This window comes from Diabrotica virgifera, chromosome 2 (genome assembly GCF_917563875.1).
Source record: "Diabrotica virgifera virgifera chromosome 2, PGI_DIABVI_V3a".
Classification (NCBI taxonomy): Eukaryota; Metazoa; Arthropoda; class Insecta; order Coleoptera; family Chrysomelidae; genus Diabrotica; species Diabrotica virgifera.
In genome coordinates this window covers 29415990-29439176 of record NC_065444.1, presented here as the reverse complement: position 1 = coordinate 29439176, position 23187 = coordinate 29415990, and the positions used below count along the sequence as shown (strand labels likewise).

Here is a 23187-nt window from a genome sequence, read left to right as displayed (position 1 = left end):
ACGGCTTGTTGTTTTTACAGATGTTCGCTAATCTATCTGGTTCCATTTGGTTTACATGTTCGTTCCAGTTTTTCTTTCTTGTTTTTATCCACCTGTTAATAATTTTTTAATGTCTGGGCATTTATTGTCTGTTTTCGTATCGATTTTACTCTATCTTATCAACGAATATTCTTTGCTATATATATTATATATAGCAATTATTATATTATACAGGGTGTTTGGTAAAGAATGGGCCATAGCTTAACCTCAGGTTCCTGAGGTTAAAATAGTCCGATTAAAGCTAACTTACCTTAGTACAAAGTTTATAATAACCGAGATACAGGGTGTCAAAATTAAACTTTTTTTTTATTTATTATTGAATATTTCCTGACAGGTATAATATAACAACATAACATTTGGTATGTGGGGTTTTTTGGGTAGAGAAAACTAATTTCCTACCAAAAATTATGTATTGCCCAGAGGGCGCCACATACGCCTTTCAGCACTCATTTATTACGTTCAATTTTTTTATCCCTCACTCTGTATAATTTTGACACTAAAATTTTTATTCTCCTATTAGTTTTACTTAAAAAAGGTATACTTCTTTCATCTCCCTAAACTCAACCGTTTTCGAGATAAACGCATTTTAAATCTGCGATACACCGTCATTTTTAATGTTGTTCTGAAGCTATTTTCTTGTGGCATTTTTACAATTTTAACTATTTAGAATGGGAAATAAGCCACAATATTATTAAAAAATGATTTTTATTAACGTTTCGACGCCCAAATCGGGTGCCGTTGTCAAAATACAAAATACTATTAATATAAACAAAAATGTTGTTGCTTAGTAAAAAAATTCTTCTAATAATTTATTTAATTTGACTCATTTATATCGGCAATTCAGATACATATGATGATACATTTTAAAGTAGAAGACTTTAAAATGATATTGCCAATATTTATGAGTTGCGTTCCTGGGACGACTTTACTGAAAGATAGTTCATTCGATTACATGAAATCAACCCCAACTCAAGAATATCCGTCACAAAAAAAAAAAAAAAAAAAAAAAAAAATGTGGTTGTCTTTTTAAAGACAGATCACATGCTATGATTTTTTTTGTGACGGATATTCTTGAGTTGGGGTTGATTTCATGTAATCGAATGAACTATCTTTCAGTAAAGTCGTCCCAGGAACGCAACTCATAAATATTGGCAATATCATTTTAAAGTCTTCTACTTTAAAATGTATCATCATATGTATCTGAATTGCCGATATAAATGAGTCAAATTAAATAAATTATTAGAAGAATTTTTTTACTAAGCAACAACATTTTTGTTTATATTAATAGTATTTTGTATTTTGACAACGGCACCCGATTTGGGCGTCGAAACGTTAATAAAAATCATTTTTTAATAATATTGTGGCTTATTTCCCATTCTAAATAGTTAAAACCGTCATTTTTAGCATAATATCATTGTAGTTACACCCGAAAAATAACTTAAAACCATAAAATTATCCAAAAATGTATCGCAAATTTCTTCAAATGGAATTTGCGATGCAATGACATAAATTTGAGAACTAGCACAATTATTATGGTTTTAAGCTATTTTTCGGGTGGAACTACAATGATATTATGCTAAAAATGATGGTGTATCGCAGATTTAAAATGCGTTTATCTCGAAAACGGTTGAGTTTAGGGAGATGAAAGAAGTATACCTTTTTTAACATTTAACTACCCGCGCATCAAGTTATAACATAACTACACGCGTGGCGTACTTTGTACGCCACAAGAAAATACACTTAAAAACAGCGGATTTGTTTAATTTTTTTTGAAAAAATACACTTAGTTGTTTGTTATAAACCTTATTCGGCATCAGTGAATACTTGGAGTTCCTTTCAGTAAGCCAATTGGGATTTATAACTGGAATCATGGAATAACTGGATTCCATGATAAATAAAATTACTAATAAAAATTTTTTTTAAATGTGATTTTTTACAGGAGAAAAAGTATTATTTACAAAGAAAAATATATTTTTTGCCATAATGACTAAAAAACAATTAAAATATGTACTTATATTACGACTTATAGTAATATAATCCTGGGGTATATTGTCCACCACCACCACCGGAAACAACAAATAATAAAATGTAAATTACGATCTTTCCAGAACGCCGATTATAACGAAACTATAACCAAATTGTAAAGCACATTCCAGTGATAGGTTAGAAAAATAAGCAAGGTCAAAAATTAAATTTTTAAATATATTTCCAGTAGAATTCTTATATCTGGCGTACAACTTACGCCAGCGCGTGTAGTTAAAGATTAAGTAAAACTAATAGGAGAATAAAAATTTTAATGTCAAAATTATACAGAGTGAGGGATAAAAAATTGAACGTAATAAATGAGTGCTGAAAGGCGTATGTGGCGCCCTCTGGGTAATACATTATTTTTGGTAAGGAATTTAGTTTTCTCGACCCAAAAAACCCCCATATACCAAATTTCATGTTGTTATCTTATACCTGTTAGGAAATATTCAATAATAAATAAAAAAAAGTTTAACTTTGACACCCTGTATCTCGGTTATTATAAACTTTGTACTAAGGTAAGTTAGCTTAAATCGGCCTATTTTAACCTCAGGAAACTGAGGTTAAGCTATGGCCCATTCTTTATCAAACACCCTGTATATATTATATAAATTTTTGCATATATTATATAAAGTTTGCTATTGAATAAACTTAAAAACAACCTGCTAGTTTCCACAATCTTAAACTTGTCAGGATGACACGTTCCACAATTAAAACGTCCCCTATTCCAGTGTTCCCATACATCAAAGTTTGTACGACTAGACACCGTTAAGCTATTAACAAATTTTCAGCTTGCTATTAATAAATTTTTTTTGGCACGCGGGATTCAGGCCTAATACGGTAATATCTTCATCAGAATCAAGGAATTATGTCGTCTATCTAGGATTATAGTTCGTAAGTATATCCAATATTGATTATACTACTTGTGATACTATATTGGATAACTAAACTAATGTCTAACACTTATTTGCCTACCTGGCTTATATCCCTGCTCTTCACCAGGAGGTTTTCCCAGCTCATGCAAATTTGGTAAACTCCCCATTTTGTAGATATTTCTACATCTGCACTCATCACATAATTGTTCTTGCACGCACAATCATATAAAATACTGATTGATATCCAAAGCTTTGGGTTTCTTCTTTAATTTTTGAATCATCTTTTCTAAAAAAAAATCTAATTATTTAACTCAATTCTTATTATGTTAAAAACGTTTTTTATAAGCAGATAAACGCTATGTTTATTGCATTACATTATAAACATTATTGCAATTGAGTGATTTATGATATGTGCCACTATTGCCGTCAGTGTAAAACAGAAGGTTGTTTAAAAATAAGTGTAGGGTGAAGGAAAATATCACAGCTGCGAAACTTAAGAAAGTGGTTTAATTGCAGCCCCAAGCGCACTCTTTCTCTCTCTTCAATCCTGACTCCAGGGCCCCCGCAAGGCTGATTGGCGCTCGCGTGCGGTATTAATACATATTTTACCGCCCTTTAAATCTACTATATACAGGGTGAGTGGGTAGGAACGCACCAAACTTTAAGACTATATAATATACGTAAAAATAATCAAAAATAACTCGTACGTTATTCGATTTTCATTTGTTTCCGAGATACGGGGTATTAAAATTTTTCTTACAAACTCACGATTTATTTGTTGCTCTAAAACCGGTTGAGGTGTGTAAATGAAATTTGGTGGGTTTTAAGACATAGTTGGTGCACATGTTTTGACACACAATTAAGAATTTTATATTCACCATTGGCGCTAGTACGGGTAATGGTCTAAAATTTTTGAAACAAAAAATAGTACGCCACTGAGATATTTCAAATTAAAAATTATTTTTTAATTCCCTGTTCAATTTCTGACAAACAATCTATCTTCATGTTTGTTCATACGACGCTTCGTTATCATGCAAAAAATAAAATATCTTAACGCTTACAAAGTATTCGAAATAAGTTTCTACACATTCATATAAAAACTTCGTTGTTAAGATAGTTTTTTTGTTAAAATAGATTGATAGATAATAGCGTTAAGATGTTTTATTTTTTGCATGAAAAAAAAGGAAAGATAGATTTTTGTCACAAATTGAACGAGGAATTCAAGAAATATTTTTGATTTGAAATTTAATTTGATTTCAGTGGCGTACCATTTTTATCTTTAAAAAATTTCAGACTATTACCCTTACGAGCGCCAATGGTGAATATAAAGTTCTTAATTGTATGTCAAAACATGCGCAATAAATATGTCTTAAACTCCACCAAATTTCATTTGCACACCTCAACCGGTTTTAGAGCAATAAATAAATCGTCAGTTTGTAAAAAAATTTTAACACCCCGTATCTCGGAAACAAATGAAAATCGAATAACAACATTATATGAGTTATTTTTTATTATTTCTACGTATATTATACAGTCTTAAAGTTTGGTGCGTTCCTCCCCACTCACCCTGTATAAAACTAATAAATATTTTTGAAAAATTTAAACCCAGAATGAAAGACTACATTATTACTGAGGCCGAAAGTCTCTAAAAACTTCTATAATGTTTATTATAATAAGTTACAGGGGTGAAAATAAAAGAGAAAATTTGGTGTGATTTTTAATAATTGAAAATATTTAATTCAAAATCATCATCATCATCAATGGCGCCACAACTATTCGCGAGTCTTTGCCGCGTTTACTATTGCCTTCCATGTTTATCGGTCCTGTACCACTAATTCCAATTGTCGCACTTCCATTTTCTCTATATCTTCTTTGACTGCATCTTTCCACCTTTTTCTAGGCCGCCCTATACAGACCTTCGTCCATCTGGCCTTTCCCAGAACACATTGTTTATAAGGCACTGTTAAATAACACATTATTTAATTCAAAAGAAACTTTTTATTTATTTTAAGGGACTGTCGGCCCTCGGCAATAACGTTATCTTTCATTGTGCGTTTAAATTTTTTAAAAATATTTATTAGTTTTCTCAGGATTCGAAAAAAAATTAATACATTTAAAACACAATGAATTTTGACATTCGACATTTTGCGGCCATTCCCCTTAAATTTTTTGCAACATTAATGTAGCACCCTGCATATTAAATTAAAAATATACATTTAAGTAAATAAACAAGAATATTTTGTCATTTCAAAGTTTTCAAACAAATTTTATACAGGGTGATTTATTTATTCTACATAACTACGAACCATATGGGAAACTGTTTTATTATTAATTCTGCGAGAAAAAGTTATTCTTCATAAAAAGTTCTGCATTGTCTAGAACTCAGAATGCAACCATCAAATATCAAATTTTATGAATCTTATACCAGGTATGTCAAAAAATATGAATTTCGGTCAAGAGCAAAGTACGTTTAGTTTTCACAATATTGAAAAGTTATTATGAAAAGTTGTTCAGCATTAAAAACAATGTTTCTATATTATGTAATTATATCCTTCTAATTGAAATATATTGTGATCTAGAAAGGCACTTTACTTTTGATCGAAACTCATATTTTTTTTACATATATCTCATATAAAATTGAAAAAATTTGATAGGATTTGATGGTTGCATCTTAGATTTTAGACCATGCAAAGCTTTTTAGAAAGAACTTTTTATCGTACATTAATTGTATTTTTCAACAACGCCCTTTTCATTTATTAGAAATAAGTGATAAGTCTTTTATTATTATTAATTATTTATCAATAACAATAAAAGAGTTATCGCATTATTCGTAATAAATTAAAAGGGCGTTGGGTATCTGTAATTTGAGAAAAGAAAGTTTAAATTAAAAGGATGTAATTGCATACTAAAACATAGTTTTTAATCAATTCCAAACAACTTTTCATAATAATAATTTTCGATATTGTGAAATATAAGGTACTCTTGATCGAAATTAATATTTTTGATACTCATAAGATTGACACAATTTTATATTTGGTTGCATTTTAGTTTTTAGACTATGCAAATCATTTTATGAAAAATAATTTTTTTCCGTAAAATTATTAATAAAAAGTTTCCCATATGGTTCCAAGTTACGCAGACACAATGTCTTGATTATTATTTTTTTTTTTCAAAAATAAATTGTAAATTGTGGATTTTATTAGAGGAAACCGGATTATAACTATTTAAAATGAATTATTATTATTCTATGCAATGGTTATGATACTTACCATTTTCACAATTAATTTAATTTCAACACCACTTAAAATAACAACAAATAAAAAAGATTTTTTACACAAAAACAAAAGTTTAAAATCAGGGCAGAACAAACCCAACGGATATTGCAATAATAGTCGTAGGTAATTATTAACACCAATATAAAATAAAAATGTTAACCCTTCACTGCAGGAAACCACTCGTTCGCCAGTAACAGTAAATCATGTTTGTGCCTAATAAACGCATCGACGAGAAGGGAAAAGATACTCAAGTCAAATACATAATCATAATTCATAGAGTATTTGTTTACTTAAAGGTAATTATCATAAATTCGAGTAAAAGATCCAGTTTATACGAGTAAAAGTTGTGTTTTTGTTGGAGTAAACCTGCTAAGTTGCGTTTTATGGGTGTTAATTTATGTTTCTACTCGTCAAGGAGTGTGATTTGATATTTATTTGACTATTTTGAGTGTCGCTTTAGTTTACAACATAAAATCGATTGGATGGTATGCCAAGCGTAATTCAATCTACTTCAAAGAAAAAAAGGAAGGAACAACAAAATGTAATATATTTTTGACGGAGTAATATTTCTTATTTACCAAACCTTCGGTTTGGCGCCCCTTTAGGGTTACGCCCGCGTGCGCCGCACGCGTTGCACGCCCTGTTACGGGGGCCCTGCCTGACCCCCGGAGGAAGTGTAGTGGTCGACGTGATGTCGTGTATTGTCCGTCTTTAAAGATCTCTGTCTTTGGTCATTTCTTTTAACTCATCCATAGGTCTTTTGCATATTCCTGTAATTTGATCGATCCATCTTGTTGGGGATCTTCCTCGTGATCTTCGGCCTTCCACCATTTTGTAGTTATTGGCGCACTCTTTAGTGGAGCCGTCTTCAAGTTTCAAATAGTTATGATCTTAACAACGCCCATGAAGGTATCTGTTTACAGAAGAAGATTACAAGATTCAAATAACCATGTCAAATATTTATTAAATCGATATTAAAGTTAGACTCAAAACGATAGACTACTTTAAAATTAAATAAAAGATGGCATAACCCGAATAATAATAAAATCAGTTGATTACATTGTTACAACTAGTTTTTCTATATTGACAAAAAAGCAAACAAAAATGAGGAAGTGATTTAACAGCATGTTTAATCCTACGAATTGATATCAACAATTCAATTAAAATAAAATTTAAATATTTTAAAATAATTTCAAGGAAAATATAATGACACAGTTTATTTCATTGCTTTCACTAAATTTTGATACACGATCAATAGTGCAGTCACTGAAGGTTTTCACCTCCTATTTTGTTGAACCTTCATCGATTTTCATGGAAATTGGTCAGTAGTTAGAGGATACCACAAGGAACAAAGGTGATATGATGTCAACTTGCGCTTTTACCCTGGAGGCGGATGCCACCCCTTCTCGGGGGTGAAAATTATTTTATTAAAAATAATACCATAAGTCGATTGAGGGATAAATTCTAAGCAAAATTTGTTATACAGTGCTAGTCAAAAGTCCGTACCCCCCCTCGTATCTTTTGAACGGTTATAACTATTATAGTGAAATTTGGAGGAAGAAAATAAACGGACGTAAGCTTCTTAACTAGTCATGGCAGGTGACGTAATAGTGACAGATGACGTTACAGAGCCACTGTGACCGATAATTTTAAATGGGACCTTATGGCAAGTGATACCTCGTTTGAAAGGTATTGAAAATACCTATTCAGTCATACTAATTTTGTTTGAGTTTAAGCTAATTTTGATGAACAAATGAAATAAATATAAAATTGTAGTTTCGCATTTAATTAATAAAAATTCAAAATTCCGCCTATGATTACTTGTCAAACAGGTTGACGTTGACGTAAAAACTACTAGAGATTAAAAAACGTCAACTTTTTTGACAAAAAATCCATAGGCGGACATTTGAATTTTTATTAATTAAATTCGAAATTACAATATTATATTTATTTAATTTATTAACCAAAATCAAAATCAACCGAAACTCAAAAAAATTAGTATGACTGAATAGGTATTCTAAATACCTTTCAAACGAGGTATCACTTACCATAAGGTCCTATTTAAAATTATCGGTCACAGTGGCTCTGTAACGTCATCTGTCACTATTACGTCACCTGTCATAACTAGTTAAGAAGCTTACGTCCGTTTATTTCCGTCCTCCAAATTTCACTATTATAGGTATAACCGTTCAAAAGATACGAGGGGGGGTACGGACTTTTGACTAGCACTGTATAAAGTTATTAACATAAATTAATACTTTTTGAGTTATTAAAGATCAAAAATTTTATTTTTTCGTAAAAAAATGCATGTTTTACAGCTGCTATTCACCTATAACTCAAAAACTATAAGCTTTTACAAAAAGGTTATACTTATCAAAATTTAAAACAATAGAAAATTCAATACACTCCTTACTGAAAGAACTAAACTGATGTTAATTCAAAGTGATTTATGGGCAATTGAATGTATATTTTTTTCGACAAGTACTCAAATCTAAGTATTCAAGTCTAAATAACGGGAAAACCATGCATTTTATAAATATACCTTCTAAGCACTTGTCAAAGTACTTCGGTATTCCTATCAAATAAGCTCCAGAAGAAGTTAATATCATCAGAATTAAGGAAAGTTATGATGAAAATAAAAGAACCCTTTCGAATTTTTTAGGAAAAAGTGAAAAATGAAACATATGCCATTTCCACAAAAATTAAAATTTATAGTAATCCTTATAAGAATTTCTTTATATTAGTATAAGAAATTATTTCAACAATTTTGACCGGTTTAGAAGGCATATTTTTTAAAAAAGGTGTATTTAAAAAAAAGAATTTTTAAAATTATCGTAATTTTCACATTATTTTGATAATAACTCCAAAAATACTCAATATACGTAAAAATGATATACAGTAGAACGTCAATAATCCGGATTAATTGGGACCGGACCCCATCCGGATTATCAAATTATCCGGATTATCGAAATTACCTTAAAAAAAGGCCGGTATATACATTAAAGTACAACAAACGTTTTAAAATTTTATGTTTTCTCTTGTACAGTAAAGTGTCTAGAGGTGAAATATTAATCAAAACTTTTTTTATGTTTAACCACTGTAATTACATAATTTATAATAGCAGCATGTGTACAGTAAAACATCAGACCCTATTTGGGTTTTTAAAAAAATGTCTAAAATATTTTTGAACTGCGGTAGACGTTCGTTTTTCGCAGCGAAGTTCTTAATTTATTTTAAAAGAATAAGATATTTTTGCTAGATACAAATACGGATTATTGACGATCCGCATTTTTGACGTCCGGATTATCGACGTTCTACTGTATGACCAAATTTTAGTTTTTTCTGTATAAAATGTTTTATACAGAAAAAAGAATGTGTGTGTACTATGTACGCACGTAAGAAGATATTCTTCTATTATATAATAGGTAATTTAAACGAAGTAAATATACTTAAAAGGTTATTTGTATTTTATTTAAAAATCAAACTAATTTTCTTATCTACCACTTTCAAAAAATTTTTATTAAAACAACCAAAAATAAAAAAAAAGAATGTGTGTGTACTGTGTACGCACGTAAGAAGTTATACTTCTATTATATGATTATATGATTATAAACGAAATTAATATACTTTTTATTTATATTTTATTTAAATATTAAATTAATTTATACTTACTACTTCTCAAAAATTTTTATTAAAACAGTGCCAAAAAACACATTAAAAATGCCACAAATGATTTCTGAACATTAATTGTCGGAAAATTTTTTAACTAAATACGTATTTTCTGAAAATAAAATTGTATAATAAATATACTTACAATCATAAAATGTATAAAAAAAAATAAAAAAATAAAAGTTTCTATTGGGATTCGAACCAACTTACCACGCGGCTGGTATTTGCGTTGTATTGGGATTCACCCGCATTAAAACTTCGCCACAGAGACAGCTTGTCATTATGTGCGAAGATCGTCTAACTAAACAGATTAACCTTTTGACATTTTTAACTTATGTAAATCAAATTATTTTGATTTTGAATTGAAATGATTTAGAATTCAAAAAATTCAACAAAACATAGAGTAAGAAGACAATATATTAGGTGAATATTAAGGTGTAAAATAAAAGTATTACATACTACTTATGTATTTTGGTAGGTTCAAGGTAGGTATCGGAGCCCGTATAACGACTAATAAATTTCGCAATCACTTGCGTCGTGCAAAGTGGCTATGTTCAAATATCATAACAAAATTTGATCAACTATTTATAAAACACTTACCAGTGAAAGATTCTTTAGCTTTGAATAAGCGAGATCTGCGGCACTCATACTAGGCACAGTTTGATGAGCTTTCACATTGGCATGCAACAATCATCTCTTCTATGTAAATAAGTCCAAAAATATAATATGAAAACTATTTAAAAAGGCAGTATAACCATTAACTAACTTTTTGTTTGTTGTTTCTCTTCCTACAAATTTTAAAACGCAACAAGCATACATTATAACCAAACCATGCACAGTCCCACAGCTGTGCCACAGCTGCCATATTGGATAATTTTTGTCATGTCATTTGAACATCCAATCAGAACAAAGTTATAATGCGCATGCGCCCCGTCGCTAGGTTTTCCCATATAAAATTTCACCGTCATTACGCCCGTAAAGAAGTATAACTTCAAAAAATATGAATCACCCGGGAATTGAACCCGCAACCTTCCAATCTCAGTGCTAACGCATTTCTAACTACTCCATTGAGGCACTAGAAATAGATATGTAAGTTTCCGATATAATTACACAACACGGCGACATATAGTGTAAAAATGTTATGCTTACATAATATTTTATTAATCCAAAAACACAAGAATTATAATAAATAATACATTTCCTAAAACCACTAATATATTCTTTTAATGACTTATTTGCACGGTTACAGATACATACATACCTATCTTGAAAGATTAGTAATAAACTACAATACTGTCAGAACTACATACTGTCAGTGTGCGCAGGCGCGCGGTAAATGTACAATTTTACCCTCAATCGATTCGTCGCTAAAGAAGAATATCTTCAAAAAAAATTAAGTTTAACAAGGTTTAATAGCCCTTGGAATTAGCTTTAAAATGGTTTTTAGGTGAAGCTGATATCGTGAAAATTAACAGAGTTATTTAAAAAAACATTAACATTTTTTTGAAAAATATTTAAAAGATAAATTTTGAAAATTTTTTGGAAGCATAAATTTAATGCTATCGACTCGTTCGGGTACTCATTTGATATATATATTTCTAAGTACTTTGACGAATGTTAAATAAGTTTATATGTAGTATAAAATGCATAATTTTCCTGTTATTTAAGTTTGAATACCTAGATTTGGGTACTCGCCGAAAAAAATATATATTCAATTACCTGTTACTCACTTTAAGTTAACATTAAAACGTGTTTCTAGTAAGGAGTTTATTTTATTTTTTATTAGCTTAAATTTTGGTAATAATAACTTTTTTTAAACTTATAGTTTTTGAGTTATTTGTGAAAAATCGGTTCAAAACATGCATTTTTCTCACGAAAAATTAAAATATATTGTTTAATAACTCAAATAGTTTTGATTTATTTTCATAACTTTATATAATAAATTTTGCTTAGAATTTGTCCCTCTATCGAATTATGGGGTTATTCTTCGCCCACGAGAAGGGGTGGCATCCACCCCCCAGGGTAAAAGCGCAAGTTGGTACCATATCACCTTTGTTCCTTGAGATATCCCCTAACCACTCACCAATTTTCATGCAAATCGATGGAGGTTCAACGAAATCGGAGGTAATAGTTAACAGTAACTGCACTACAAGCTAACAAAAAAATATTATATGAAAATTTTCTTATATTTTCTAAGCGGTCAAGATATAACCTTTATGTAATTAACACAACATTAATGAGCATGGAAGCTTGTTATAAACTCTAATTATTTATAATTAGAACAAAAATAAAAATATTTTCATTTTTTTTATAATAATGTAGATGAACTTGAAAATGGTTCGTGACATTGGCAGTTTCCCTTAGAAACGTGTTTTTTCAATTTAGTAGCTTATTACAATATTTTTTTTAGGTCATACTTTGATTCATCTATGTTACATATTTTTAATTTTTTGAACAAGAAAATACAATCTTAAATATAATCAAATGTAATAAAAGGGTGAGGCCTTCTTCTGCGGATCCTGCAAATTTGTAGGATCCGTTGATAGTACCACAATTCGAATGCTTCTGATTTATTAAGCATTGTGGTTTTTATTGTCCATGTCTCACAACCGTATAATATGATAGACCACACATATAACATTTCAGGACTTGCTTGCGAATATGTGTAGACAGGTTTCTGTTAGATAAAACTGGTTTCCAGATCATAAAATCCTTACGTGATAGGTATTTAGATCCTGGTTATTATCTCTTCGTAAGTCACAATTTACCTTTAACCAGCTGCCAAGGTATTTAAAATGATTTACACGTTCTATCTCCTCTCCTTTAAGAGAAAGCAGATGTTGATCTATATTAATCTTTCTGACTGCCATCTACTTACTGTATTTGAAATATTAATTTTAAGGCCTCTCTGATAACTTACATATTTCACTGACTATATTTACTAATTTACTAATGAAGTAAAAACCTCACATGTAGGTAGGTGGTATATAATTTATTAAAAATTTTTTTCTAAAAATGATCCAAGATGGATAAAATCACAAACGTTTTCGGACCAATCAGTCCATCATCAGGTGGTAGAAACTTCAGATCCAAAGTAGTTGGAACTAGCTACATATTTAGGTCAAAAGACCTTAATGTAATAATAATTATGCCATTTAGGCTACAAAAATGTCGACAATAAGTCGATGTCACAAGAAATTAAATTGCAACGGTATTACAAAGTGGTCTTCATCTTGGCCTCAAACTAGAGTTTAAATAGTCTAAATTCATTGCTTTTTACTCCAGGGTAATAAGCGAGAAATAGACCATGTTCGGGACACTCAAAGATCTAAGTAGCTGACTACTTTTTTAGTTATTGTAGACCTATAGGAAGAAAACCTACCTGCTTCCTGCCTAGAGTTTGCGTCCGTTTTTTAATTATTAACAATTTAGTGCAAAAAACGCGATTTTTTCGATTTTTTGCACCCCATTCAAAAGCTAAATAGTTGACATAAAATTACAAAATTTAATTTTTTAGAACAATAAAAAACCTTCAAAATGCCGATTTTTGAAAGTTAAAAAGTTAATTTGTTGCTACGCAAACTGCAAAATTAGTGCAAATCGTTATTTGTTAATAACTTTTACTAAAACTACCTTAGAACTTTAGTGTTTCACCCAAAGTTGGGTATTGGGGTACTTTACAAACCCTCAAAATTTGATACCGGTCCATTAGTTAGTTTAAGAGTTATTCTAATTGTTTATCCCAGATACCTTTATTTTGCAATAGCATAAGACAGAAAATAATGAAGATTATTAATGGTATCAAAGTAGTTTTGCACGGATTGACATTTAAGCCCTCCTTCGAGCACCAACTTTTGATTTCGTTTAGAGCAGTTTACATGAGACTAGATATAGTCTTGCCCCTAATTGTAACAACTAGGTCATCTGCGTAACCTTGGGTTATAATACCAGAATCATGCAAAGGGCAATTATGCGTATGCCAAATGAAAGTAGAAAACTGATGCTATCAAAATGTACTAAAAAAAGAAAAAAAATATCTAATATAGTCAAAAATTCTAATGCCAAATTTGTGAAATTGTGTAGTTTATAAACATTTAGAATAACTTTAAAAATATTGTCCGTAGAAAAAATCATTTTACATATTAGAAAAGCTGGTATTTTACACGAATTTTAAAAAATGTAGTTTAATTGGTAACTCGTCGTGGTAAGTGAAGCGGGAGCTGGGAGCCGACAAATGCACGAGTTCAAAAACCAAAAAAGGCAACTTAAAACTACTATCATTTTCTATATCTCGGGACCTACTGAATATATTTTGATCATTCTTTTTTTAATTTGTATGTAATTTTTCTGTACATTACAATGATGCAAAATTGTCTAGACATTTATTAATTAATAAACAGTCTAATTTGTTTAAACAATTTTTGAAAAAATAATTTTTTCCCAAAAATCCATGATTTTAATCATACTATCGTTAATAATCATAGAAAAAGTTAAGGTATACTTTAATAAATAAATTATCTTCAATAAATAATTATCTAATAAAAATAATTTATTTATTAAAGTGTACTTTATCTTTTTCTATGATCATTAATGATACTATGATTAAAAAAATAGATTTTTGTAAAAAAAATATTTTTTTAAAAATGTTTAACAAATTTTTACTGTTTATTACTGTTTATTAATTAATAATGTTGTTCTGAAGCTATTTCCTTATGGCATTTTTATAATTAAGTATTTTCTATGGGAAATAAGCCACAATTTTACTAAAAAATGAATTTATTAACGTTTCGAAGCCCAAATCGGGTTTCGTTGTCAAAATACAAAATACTATTAAAATAAACAAAAATGTTGTTGCTAAGTAAAAAAATTCTTCTAATAATTTATTTAATCTGACTCATTTATATTGGCAATTCAGACGTATATTATACATTTTAAAGTAGAAGACTTTAAAATGATATCGCCAATATTTATGAGTTGCGTTCCTGGGACGACTTTAATAAAAGATAGTTCATTCGGTTACATGAAATCAATCCCAACTCAAGAATATCCGTCGCAAAAAAATCATAGCATGTGATCTGTCTTTAAAAAGAAAATTAGTTTTAGTAAGTCAATAACATATCGAGTTAGTACAAATTTTATATTTTAATATTACTTATTGTATATCTATGTATTATTAATATTATTTATAATTTAAACATATTAAAGTCAGAATTTGGTATTAGTTTTTAAAGATAAATTAAATGTATGACCAAATACTTACGATGTCGGGATAGTATCACGAGGTTTTTTCCTAGTTTTCCCTCGTGATTTACTATGGAATCTCTAACGCGAGAATTTTACTGTCATCGTTGCATTTGGTTGTGTTTTTAAAGACAGATCACATGCTATGATTTTTTTGCGAAGGATATTCTTGGGTTGGGATTGATTTCATGTAATCGAATGAACTATCTTTTATTAAAGTCGTCCCAGGAAAGCAACTCATAAATATTGGCGATATCATTTTAAAGTCTTCTACTTTAAAATGTATAATATACGTCTGAATTGCCAATATAAATGAGTCAGATTAAATAAATTATTAGAAGAATTTTTTTTCTTAGCAACAACATTTTTGTTTATTTTAATAGTATTTTGTATTTTGACAACGAAACCCGATTTGGGCTTCGAAACGTTAATAAATTCATTTTTTAGTAAAATTGTGGCTTATTTCCCATAGAAAATACTTAATAAATTAATAAATTTATAAATAAATTGTAGGAGATACAGAAAATTATATTCGTTTGAAATTGCTTTTTCGGTATTTTAACTCGGTGAATTTGTAGGTTCCCCGTAGTAATCGTTTGAACTACATTTGTGAAAAATCGTAGAGGATGCTGTGAAGGTACAATGTTTATGCAAATTTTTTAAGAAAAAATACAAATCCCATTCTTTAAAATGGCATTAATGAGATTCCTTAATTGTTATAAACAAATTAGCTGTGAATTAAAAAAAACATATGGCTAACTTTGTCCCAAATGAACCTAGGCTAAATTTTTTTTATTTGAAAATTCGTGTTAACATACTATCTTTTCGAATGTATAAAAAAATTGTTTCTGCGGACAACATTTTTAAAGTTATTCTAAATATTTATAAACTACAAAATTTCGAAAATTTGGCATTAGGATTTTTGACTATATTAATTATTTTTTTATCTTTTTTTAATACATTTTGATACTATCACTCTTCTACTTTCATTTGGCATACTCAGAATTGCCCCATCTTCATTATTTTCTGTCTTATCTTATTGCCAAATAAAGGTCTCTGGGATAAACAAATAGAATAGCTCTTAAACTAATTAATAAATTGGTCTCAAATTTTGTAGGTTTGCTAAGTACGAATACCCAACTTTGGGTGAAACAATAAAGTTCTAAGGTAGTTTTAGTAAAAGTTATTAACATATAACGATTTTCACTTATTTTTCAGTTTGCGTAGCAACAAATTAACTTTTTAACTTTAAAAAAATCGGAATTTTGAAGGTTTTTCAATATTCTAAAAAACTGAATTTGGTAATTTTATGTCAACTATTACCTTTTGAATGGAGTGCAAAAAATCGAAGAAAAAGTCGCGATTTCTGCACTAAATTGTTAATAATTTAAAAACGGAAGCGAACTCTAGGCAGGAAACAGGTAGGTTTTCTTCCTATAGGTCTACAATAACTAAAAAAGTAGTCAGCTTCCTGGATCTTTGAGTGTCCCGAGAAAATCCTTATTACTCTGGACTATTTTTTACTCTTGAACAGTGACTGGAGATTGAATGTTATAAACAACCAATCATCTTATATTTTTCTTTCCTTGTAAGTTTTTTTAAAGAAAATGGTTAAGTGGGTAATGTTTTCCTCATCGAAAAGTCGAAGTAGCTCAGCAAGGATTTGATCTGGTCCAGGTGCTTAATTACTTTTGGCTTGCTGTATTGCTTTTATGGCTTCTGATTTCAGAATATTGGGACCTCTGTCTAACTTTTTTAACTATTTAGAATGGGAAATAAGCCACAATATTATTAAAAAATGATTTTTATTGACGTTTCGACGCCCAAATATCCCAGTGTTTACCAATATTTTAATTTACTGGGATATTTTTTAGTGGAAAAAATATCCCAGTGTTTACCAACTCATGAAAAAGAAGAGTATAGGGTACTATGTAAACTTGAATTGGAAAAGACAAATCAAATTGAACAGAACATCAGTAAAGAGGAAATGAAAGCTTTAAAAACTTTAAAAAATGATGACTCCATAACGATCCTACCAGCGGATAAAGGAAATGCAACTGTAATAATGGATAAAATACAATATGAGGAAAAAATTACAGATCTAATTACAAATGGACCTTATACCAAATTAACGAAGGATCCAACGAAAACACTGGAAAACAAAATCTATAGAGCTTTATTCAAATTTAAAAATGATCTAACATACTATCAAAGAAAATTAATGACACCTCATTACAGTAAGTCACCACATTTTTATGGAATGCCGAAAATTCATAAAGCGAACATACCACTTAGACCCATTTGTAGTACCATCAGTTCTCCTTGTAGTGAACTATCAAAATTTTTATTAAACATTATAAAACCATTTGCTAATAATGATGACACATTTATAAAATATACAAAACATTTTTTAAACAAATTATCAACTATTCAGTTTAATCCAAATAATATTTTAGTAAGTTTTGACATAAACAGTTTATTTACAAATGTGCCATTAGATAAAACTTTAAACATAATCAAAACGAAATTAGAGAATGATGATACATTGACAACTAGGACAAAACTAAATGTATCAGCTATAATGGAGTTATTGACATTATGTACTAATAATACCTATTTTCAACTAAATAATGAATTTTATAAACAAAATTTTGGTCTAGCAATGGGTTCCTCTTTATCTCCATTATTGGCTAATATATTTATGGAGGATTTCGAAACTAATATCATTTCTAAACAAAATTTAAAACCCACTGTATGGTGGAGATATGTAGATGATGCGTTTTCAATATGGCCTCATAGATCAGAATTGTTGGATACATTCCTGAATATTATAAACCATCAAGAAGAGACAATAAAATTTACAATGGAAAAGGAATATAATACCACCCTGCCTTTCCTAGATTTTTTAATCTCAAAGAAGGATACTGGATATGAGACTCAAGTGTATAGAAAACCAACACATACCAACAGATATCTCAATTACAAATCAAATCACAACATCAACGTTAAAAAGGGAATCATAAAATCCTTATATGATAGAGCCAAAATTACTTGTTCTAACGAAAATTCATTTTTAGAAGAAAAACAATTCTTAATATCTGTTTTATTAAAAAATGATTATCCTTTATCGTTTATAAATAAGGAATTGTCAAGATTGGATCGAATGGAACAGAACAACATAGAACGGGATCCTACAACATTCACAAGAAATAATACGAGGAAAATATCAATACCATACATAAAAGGACTATCCGAGAAACTTAAAACAATAGGAAATAAATTCAACATTTCAACAACATTCAAAACAACCAACACATTGAGATCTATTCTATCTAAAACTAAACCTAACAATGAACAAGAAAGGACAAAGAATTGTATTTATAAAATACCTTGTGAATGCGAACAGTTTTATATAGGTGAAACATCAAGACCATTAAACGTTAGAATAAGTGAACATCAATCTTATATTAAAAATAGAGAATTTGATAGATCTCAAATATGTCAACACGCATGGGATAATGAACATAGAGTTCAGTGGAGAGATTCAAGTATAGTCCTGAAAGAAACAGATAGTAAAAAGAAAAAAATCAAAGAAGCGGCTCTAATTATGCTAAACGAAACCAATTGTGTCGCAAATTCCTCCGTGGAATGCAGTAGGATGTGGATACCCATACTGAAAGAGGAAGTCAATAGAAAGAAAATACCACAATTAGTAAGTCAATAGTCGAGTTAGTACATATTTTATATTTTAGTATTACTTATATATCCATGTATTATTGATATTATTTATAATTTAAACAAAATTATAATAAAGTCAGAATTTGGTATTAATTTTGAGAGTAAATTAAATGTAAGACCAAATACTTACGATGTCGGGATAGTATCAAGAGGTTTTTCCTGGTTTTCCCTCGTGATTTACTATGAGATCTCTAACACGAGAATTTTAATGTTACCGTTGCATGTGGTTTTCTTTTTAAAGACAGATCACATGCTATGATTTTTTTTGTGACGGATATTCTTGAGTTGGGGTTGATTTCATGTAATCGAATGAACTATCTTTCAGTAAAGTCGTCCCAGGAACGCAACTCATAAATATTGGCAATATCATTTTAAAGTCTTCTACTTTAAAATGTATCATATGTTTCTGAATTGCCGATATAAATGAGTCAAATTAAATAAATTATTAGAAGAATTTTTTTACTAAGCAACAACATTTTTGTTTATGTTAATAGTATTTTGTATTTTGACAACGGCACCCGATTTGGGCGTCGAAACGTTAATAAAAATCATTTTTTAATAATATTGTGGCTTATTTCCCATTCTAAATAGTTAAAATTGTAAAAATGCCACAAGAAAATAGCTTCAGAACAACACTCTGTCTAACTGGTGGCCACAGGTAGTATGTGTAACTATACTGGCTTCTCTATACCTACCTATAAATTCACAATTTCAAAAGTACTGAAAATCATTAATGCCCGGTTGCACCAACACATCTTAAGCTTAAGTCGAGAATATCATAACAATTAACTTAATATAATTATAATATATTACAATAAGAATACCATAATATAATAATAGATATAATTGATAATAAGGTAAGAATCTAAAATTATGGTGCAACGTAAGTGCTACTCAAGGAGGCCCTATTTATAAGTAGAGTTTAGCTAATCTGGAACTTAAGATCTGTTGGTGCAACCAGGCATTAATGTTAAAATTAAATAGTATGTCTATACTTACAATAATAGTCTCCCGTTTTATACCGCTCACGTGGCTTTGGGAGTATAGCAGGGTAGTCTGCTATATCTAGGGCCTACGGTATACAAGGAAGGTAACAGGGCCAGTGCTACGCTTCAACCGCCTATCATTACCCCTGGTTTTACCCAAGGTACTCATTTTATTCAGGCTGAGTCGACCTGGGGCCTATAAACATTTTTAAAAATGTCTAGTTGTTCTTGCCGGCGGTAGGATTTGAACTCCGGACCACCGGCACGCTAGCCTAGCACACTACCACTCGGCTACGCCGGCCCTTATTCTAGTAGGTATGTCTATACTTTCTATAGTATGTCTATACTTTCCCAGTGATAACCTTTAGTAGAATTATTGATTAATCTAGAATTTAAAAAAATAAAGAAGCATTTAACAAGTATTACGACTATTCCGCATTTACACTCAATTCAACCACAAACTTTAACAATTTTCAATGTCGTCTCGCTAGATTTTGAATGATTTGCTACATTTATCAATTGATAAATATCATTCGGCACTAATTAGACCCGAAATAATCGTTATGCACCATTGATTAACGCAATACTGGTTTTTTAATTATACCATTGTCAAGGTCACAAAAAATTTTTTACAACTTTACTTCTATAAATAAATAAAACGAACAATAAAAAATGGACAGATATGGTGTAACTACAACTCTTTAAAATTCAAAGACATACATTTTTGTCACGAATAAATGGATAGATAAGTACAAGAATAGATAAGTTGTAGAATGCTCATTCTACATTTACCTAATATTACTTTAGTATTAGGCTTTTCTTTACGTTTCTTCGCTAAAAATAGAAGGCGGTTACAGTTCCTTAGGTGGTTACATCAGCACATCGTATTTCTTGTTCTATTGAAATTTTCTCTACATGTCCTCTCTAGATACTCTTTATTTTTCTTCAATTATTCGGTCTTCTCTGCGTTTCTGCTCAATATAGGAGAGTACCCATAATGCAACTATTGAATATTTTGATTTTTGTTGATTCTGATGTACTGCATCGGTTTCATATTTTCTTTAATGATTTATATGCATGTTCTGTTTTTGTTTCTTTTATATCTGATGTAATTCAAAGTATTCTTGTCATTATTGTATCTATGTATTTTTACTGCTTTTTCTGATTTAATTGTTTCCTGGTATATCTTTGATTTGCTTACTACATTTTAGTGATTTTCCTGACACATTTTGTACATATAACTATTGTTCAGTTTTTCTGGGGAGCCTATGCTTTGTTTTTAAAGCAGGAGTAAACTAAAAAGACAGATTCATGCTCAAGAAGGTCACTAGAAAAATCAGCAAATACATCTTCTTTATTGGTTGATCATGATCATATTGGCCTTCGACAGTAATCCATAAATATTATATTATACTAATACCTCGCTGAAGAGTTCTAAAAATTTTTTTTTTTTATATAAAAGCAGAATAAAAATCTAAAAATTGAAGGAATAACGCAGAAAGCACAAAAAATCAGTTAAGAAATTATCGTGAAATTAATTTATAATTACATATTACGGAACATTAAAAAAACTTAAATTCAGTATTTAAAACGTAAGTATATTTAATGTAAAAATATATACCACAGCTTTGACCAACTAATATTTTTTATAATTAATGTTTTTATTTTTAATTTTAAATTAATCACTTTGACATTTATGTCAAATTTCCAGTAAACGTTTACAGACTTGTCACTACTAGCGCTCGCGAATTTTTAAATATCCCCTCTACGTACGAGCTCACAGCGTATACAGTCGGAAAAATGAAAGAATAGGGCTTTTCATTCACAGTCATTTGTTTCGAGCTTTTGTCATATGTTGTATAATCCGTGTATATTTTTATTATACACGGATTATACGACATTTGACAGAAGCTCGAAACAAATGACAATCGATGAAAAGCCCTATACCCATGAACGATCATATTAATCACATATTATTAAGATGAATAATAATCTATACTCCATCTAATTTACTTACCGTTGCACGTCATCCGGTTCATAGCCCGTGACGTCACATGATACCAACACGAAATATTTAGGCTTTAGGTGTGTTCTTTTTTAGAATCACTTTGCCGAGTACACTGGCATTACAGCCACTAAACATATTTTATTGTATACGCGTAGAAATAATATTTAAAGATTTATATTAATGTTAACTTAAAGAAATACACAATAATATGTTTCATTTAATTTGTATAAATGGATTATAAAGCGTTTGTATGAATCACATTTTTGTTCGGAATACACTGTAACTACAATCGAACGAAGGTGATATTTTGGCATAAATTGGTAACATTTATTTGACAGTTGCCGTGATGACACCTGATATTTGTTTATATTCTTTACTATAAGATATAGTCTTTACTATAAGAAGGATGTGTTTCATTATATTTACTGTTTTTATTATGTACTTTAATGTAAGACTTAATTCTTGTTTTCTATTTCTAAAGTTTTTATTTATTTATATTGAATATTAATTTTTTTTTGCTGTATAATCCACTTCCGCAAACGATGTGTGACGTATTTGATTTAAAATGAATTCAAGTTTTTTTTTGTAATTGGGTAACAATGTCAACTTAGATCTCTAACGTAGATAATGACGTGCAACGGTAAGTAAATTAGACGGACTGTATCTCTCTCGTTTCTTATTCATAGAAAAAAAAACCAGCAAATAGGGCTTTTCATCGATTGTCATTTGTTTCAAGCTTCTGTCATGTGCCATCTAATATTAATATATCTACGTCATACGTTATTTTATATACCAATGATACAAACCAAAGACGTATGGCGTAGATATCTTAATATTATATGGCACCTGACAGAAGCTCGAAACAAATGACTGTGAATGAAAAGCCCTATACAAAATATGTGATTGTATGTGATTGATATGGGACTTTTCATTCACAGTCATTTGTTTCGAGCTTCTGTCATGTTTCGTATAATATTAAGATATCTACGTCATACGTCTTTTATTTGTATCATTGGTATATACCAATAACGTATGACTTAGGTAATTTAATATTAGACGACACATGACAGAAGCTGGAAACAAATGACAATCGATGAAAAGCCCTATTCTTTCATTTTTCCGACTGTAGATGCCTTTAAAGGGTAATACATACATAGGTACGTCGTACGTCATACTATCAATAAATTCAATTTTTAAACTAATATTTGAAAAATAAGGTGAACAGATTAAGAGATTTGCAGAAATAAAACCTTTGTATTTAGCTTAATATTATATATTATTCTTTCCAGATGTTACACAGAAATGACTAGCTTCTTTTCAAGGCAGCTTTC

At 29.7% G+C, this 23187-nt stretch overlaps 1 protein-coding gene across 2 annotated transcripts in view; it reads right to left on the bottom strand.

Annotated features, from left to right (window-relative positions):
* The window catches only part of LOC126880027 (protein unc-93 homolog A), an 88386-nt gene that overhangs the window by 50465 nt on the left and 14734 nt on the right, over positions 1-23187 (bottom strand). For both annotated transcript variants that reach the window (XM_050643558.1, XM_050643557.1), the window contains exon 2: positions 3040-3225. In XM_050643558.1, coding sequence (XP_050499515.1) covers positions 3040-3135 — 96 coding nt within the window. In that variant the 5' untranslated portion in view covers positions 3136-3225. The remainder of the gene's footprint in view (positions 1-3039; positions 3226-23187) is intronic.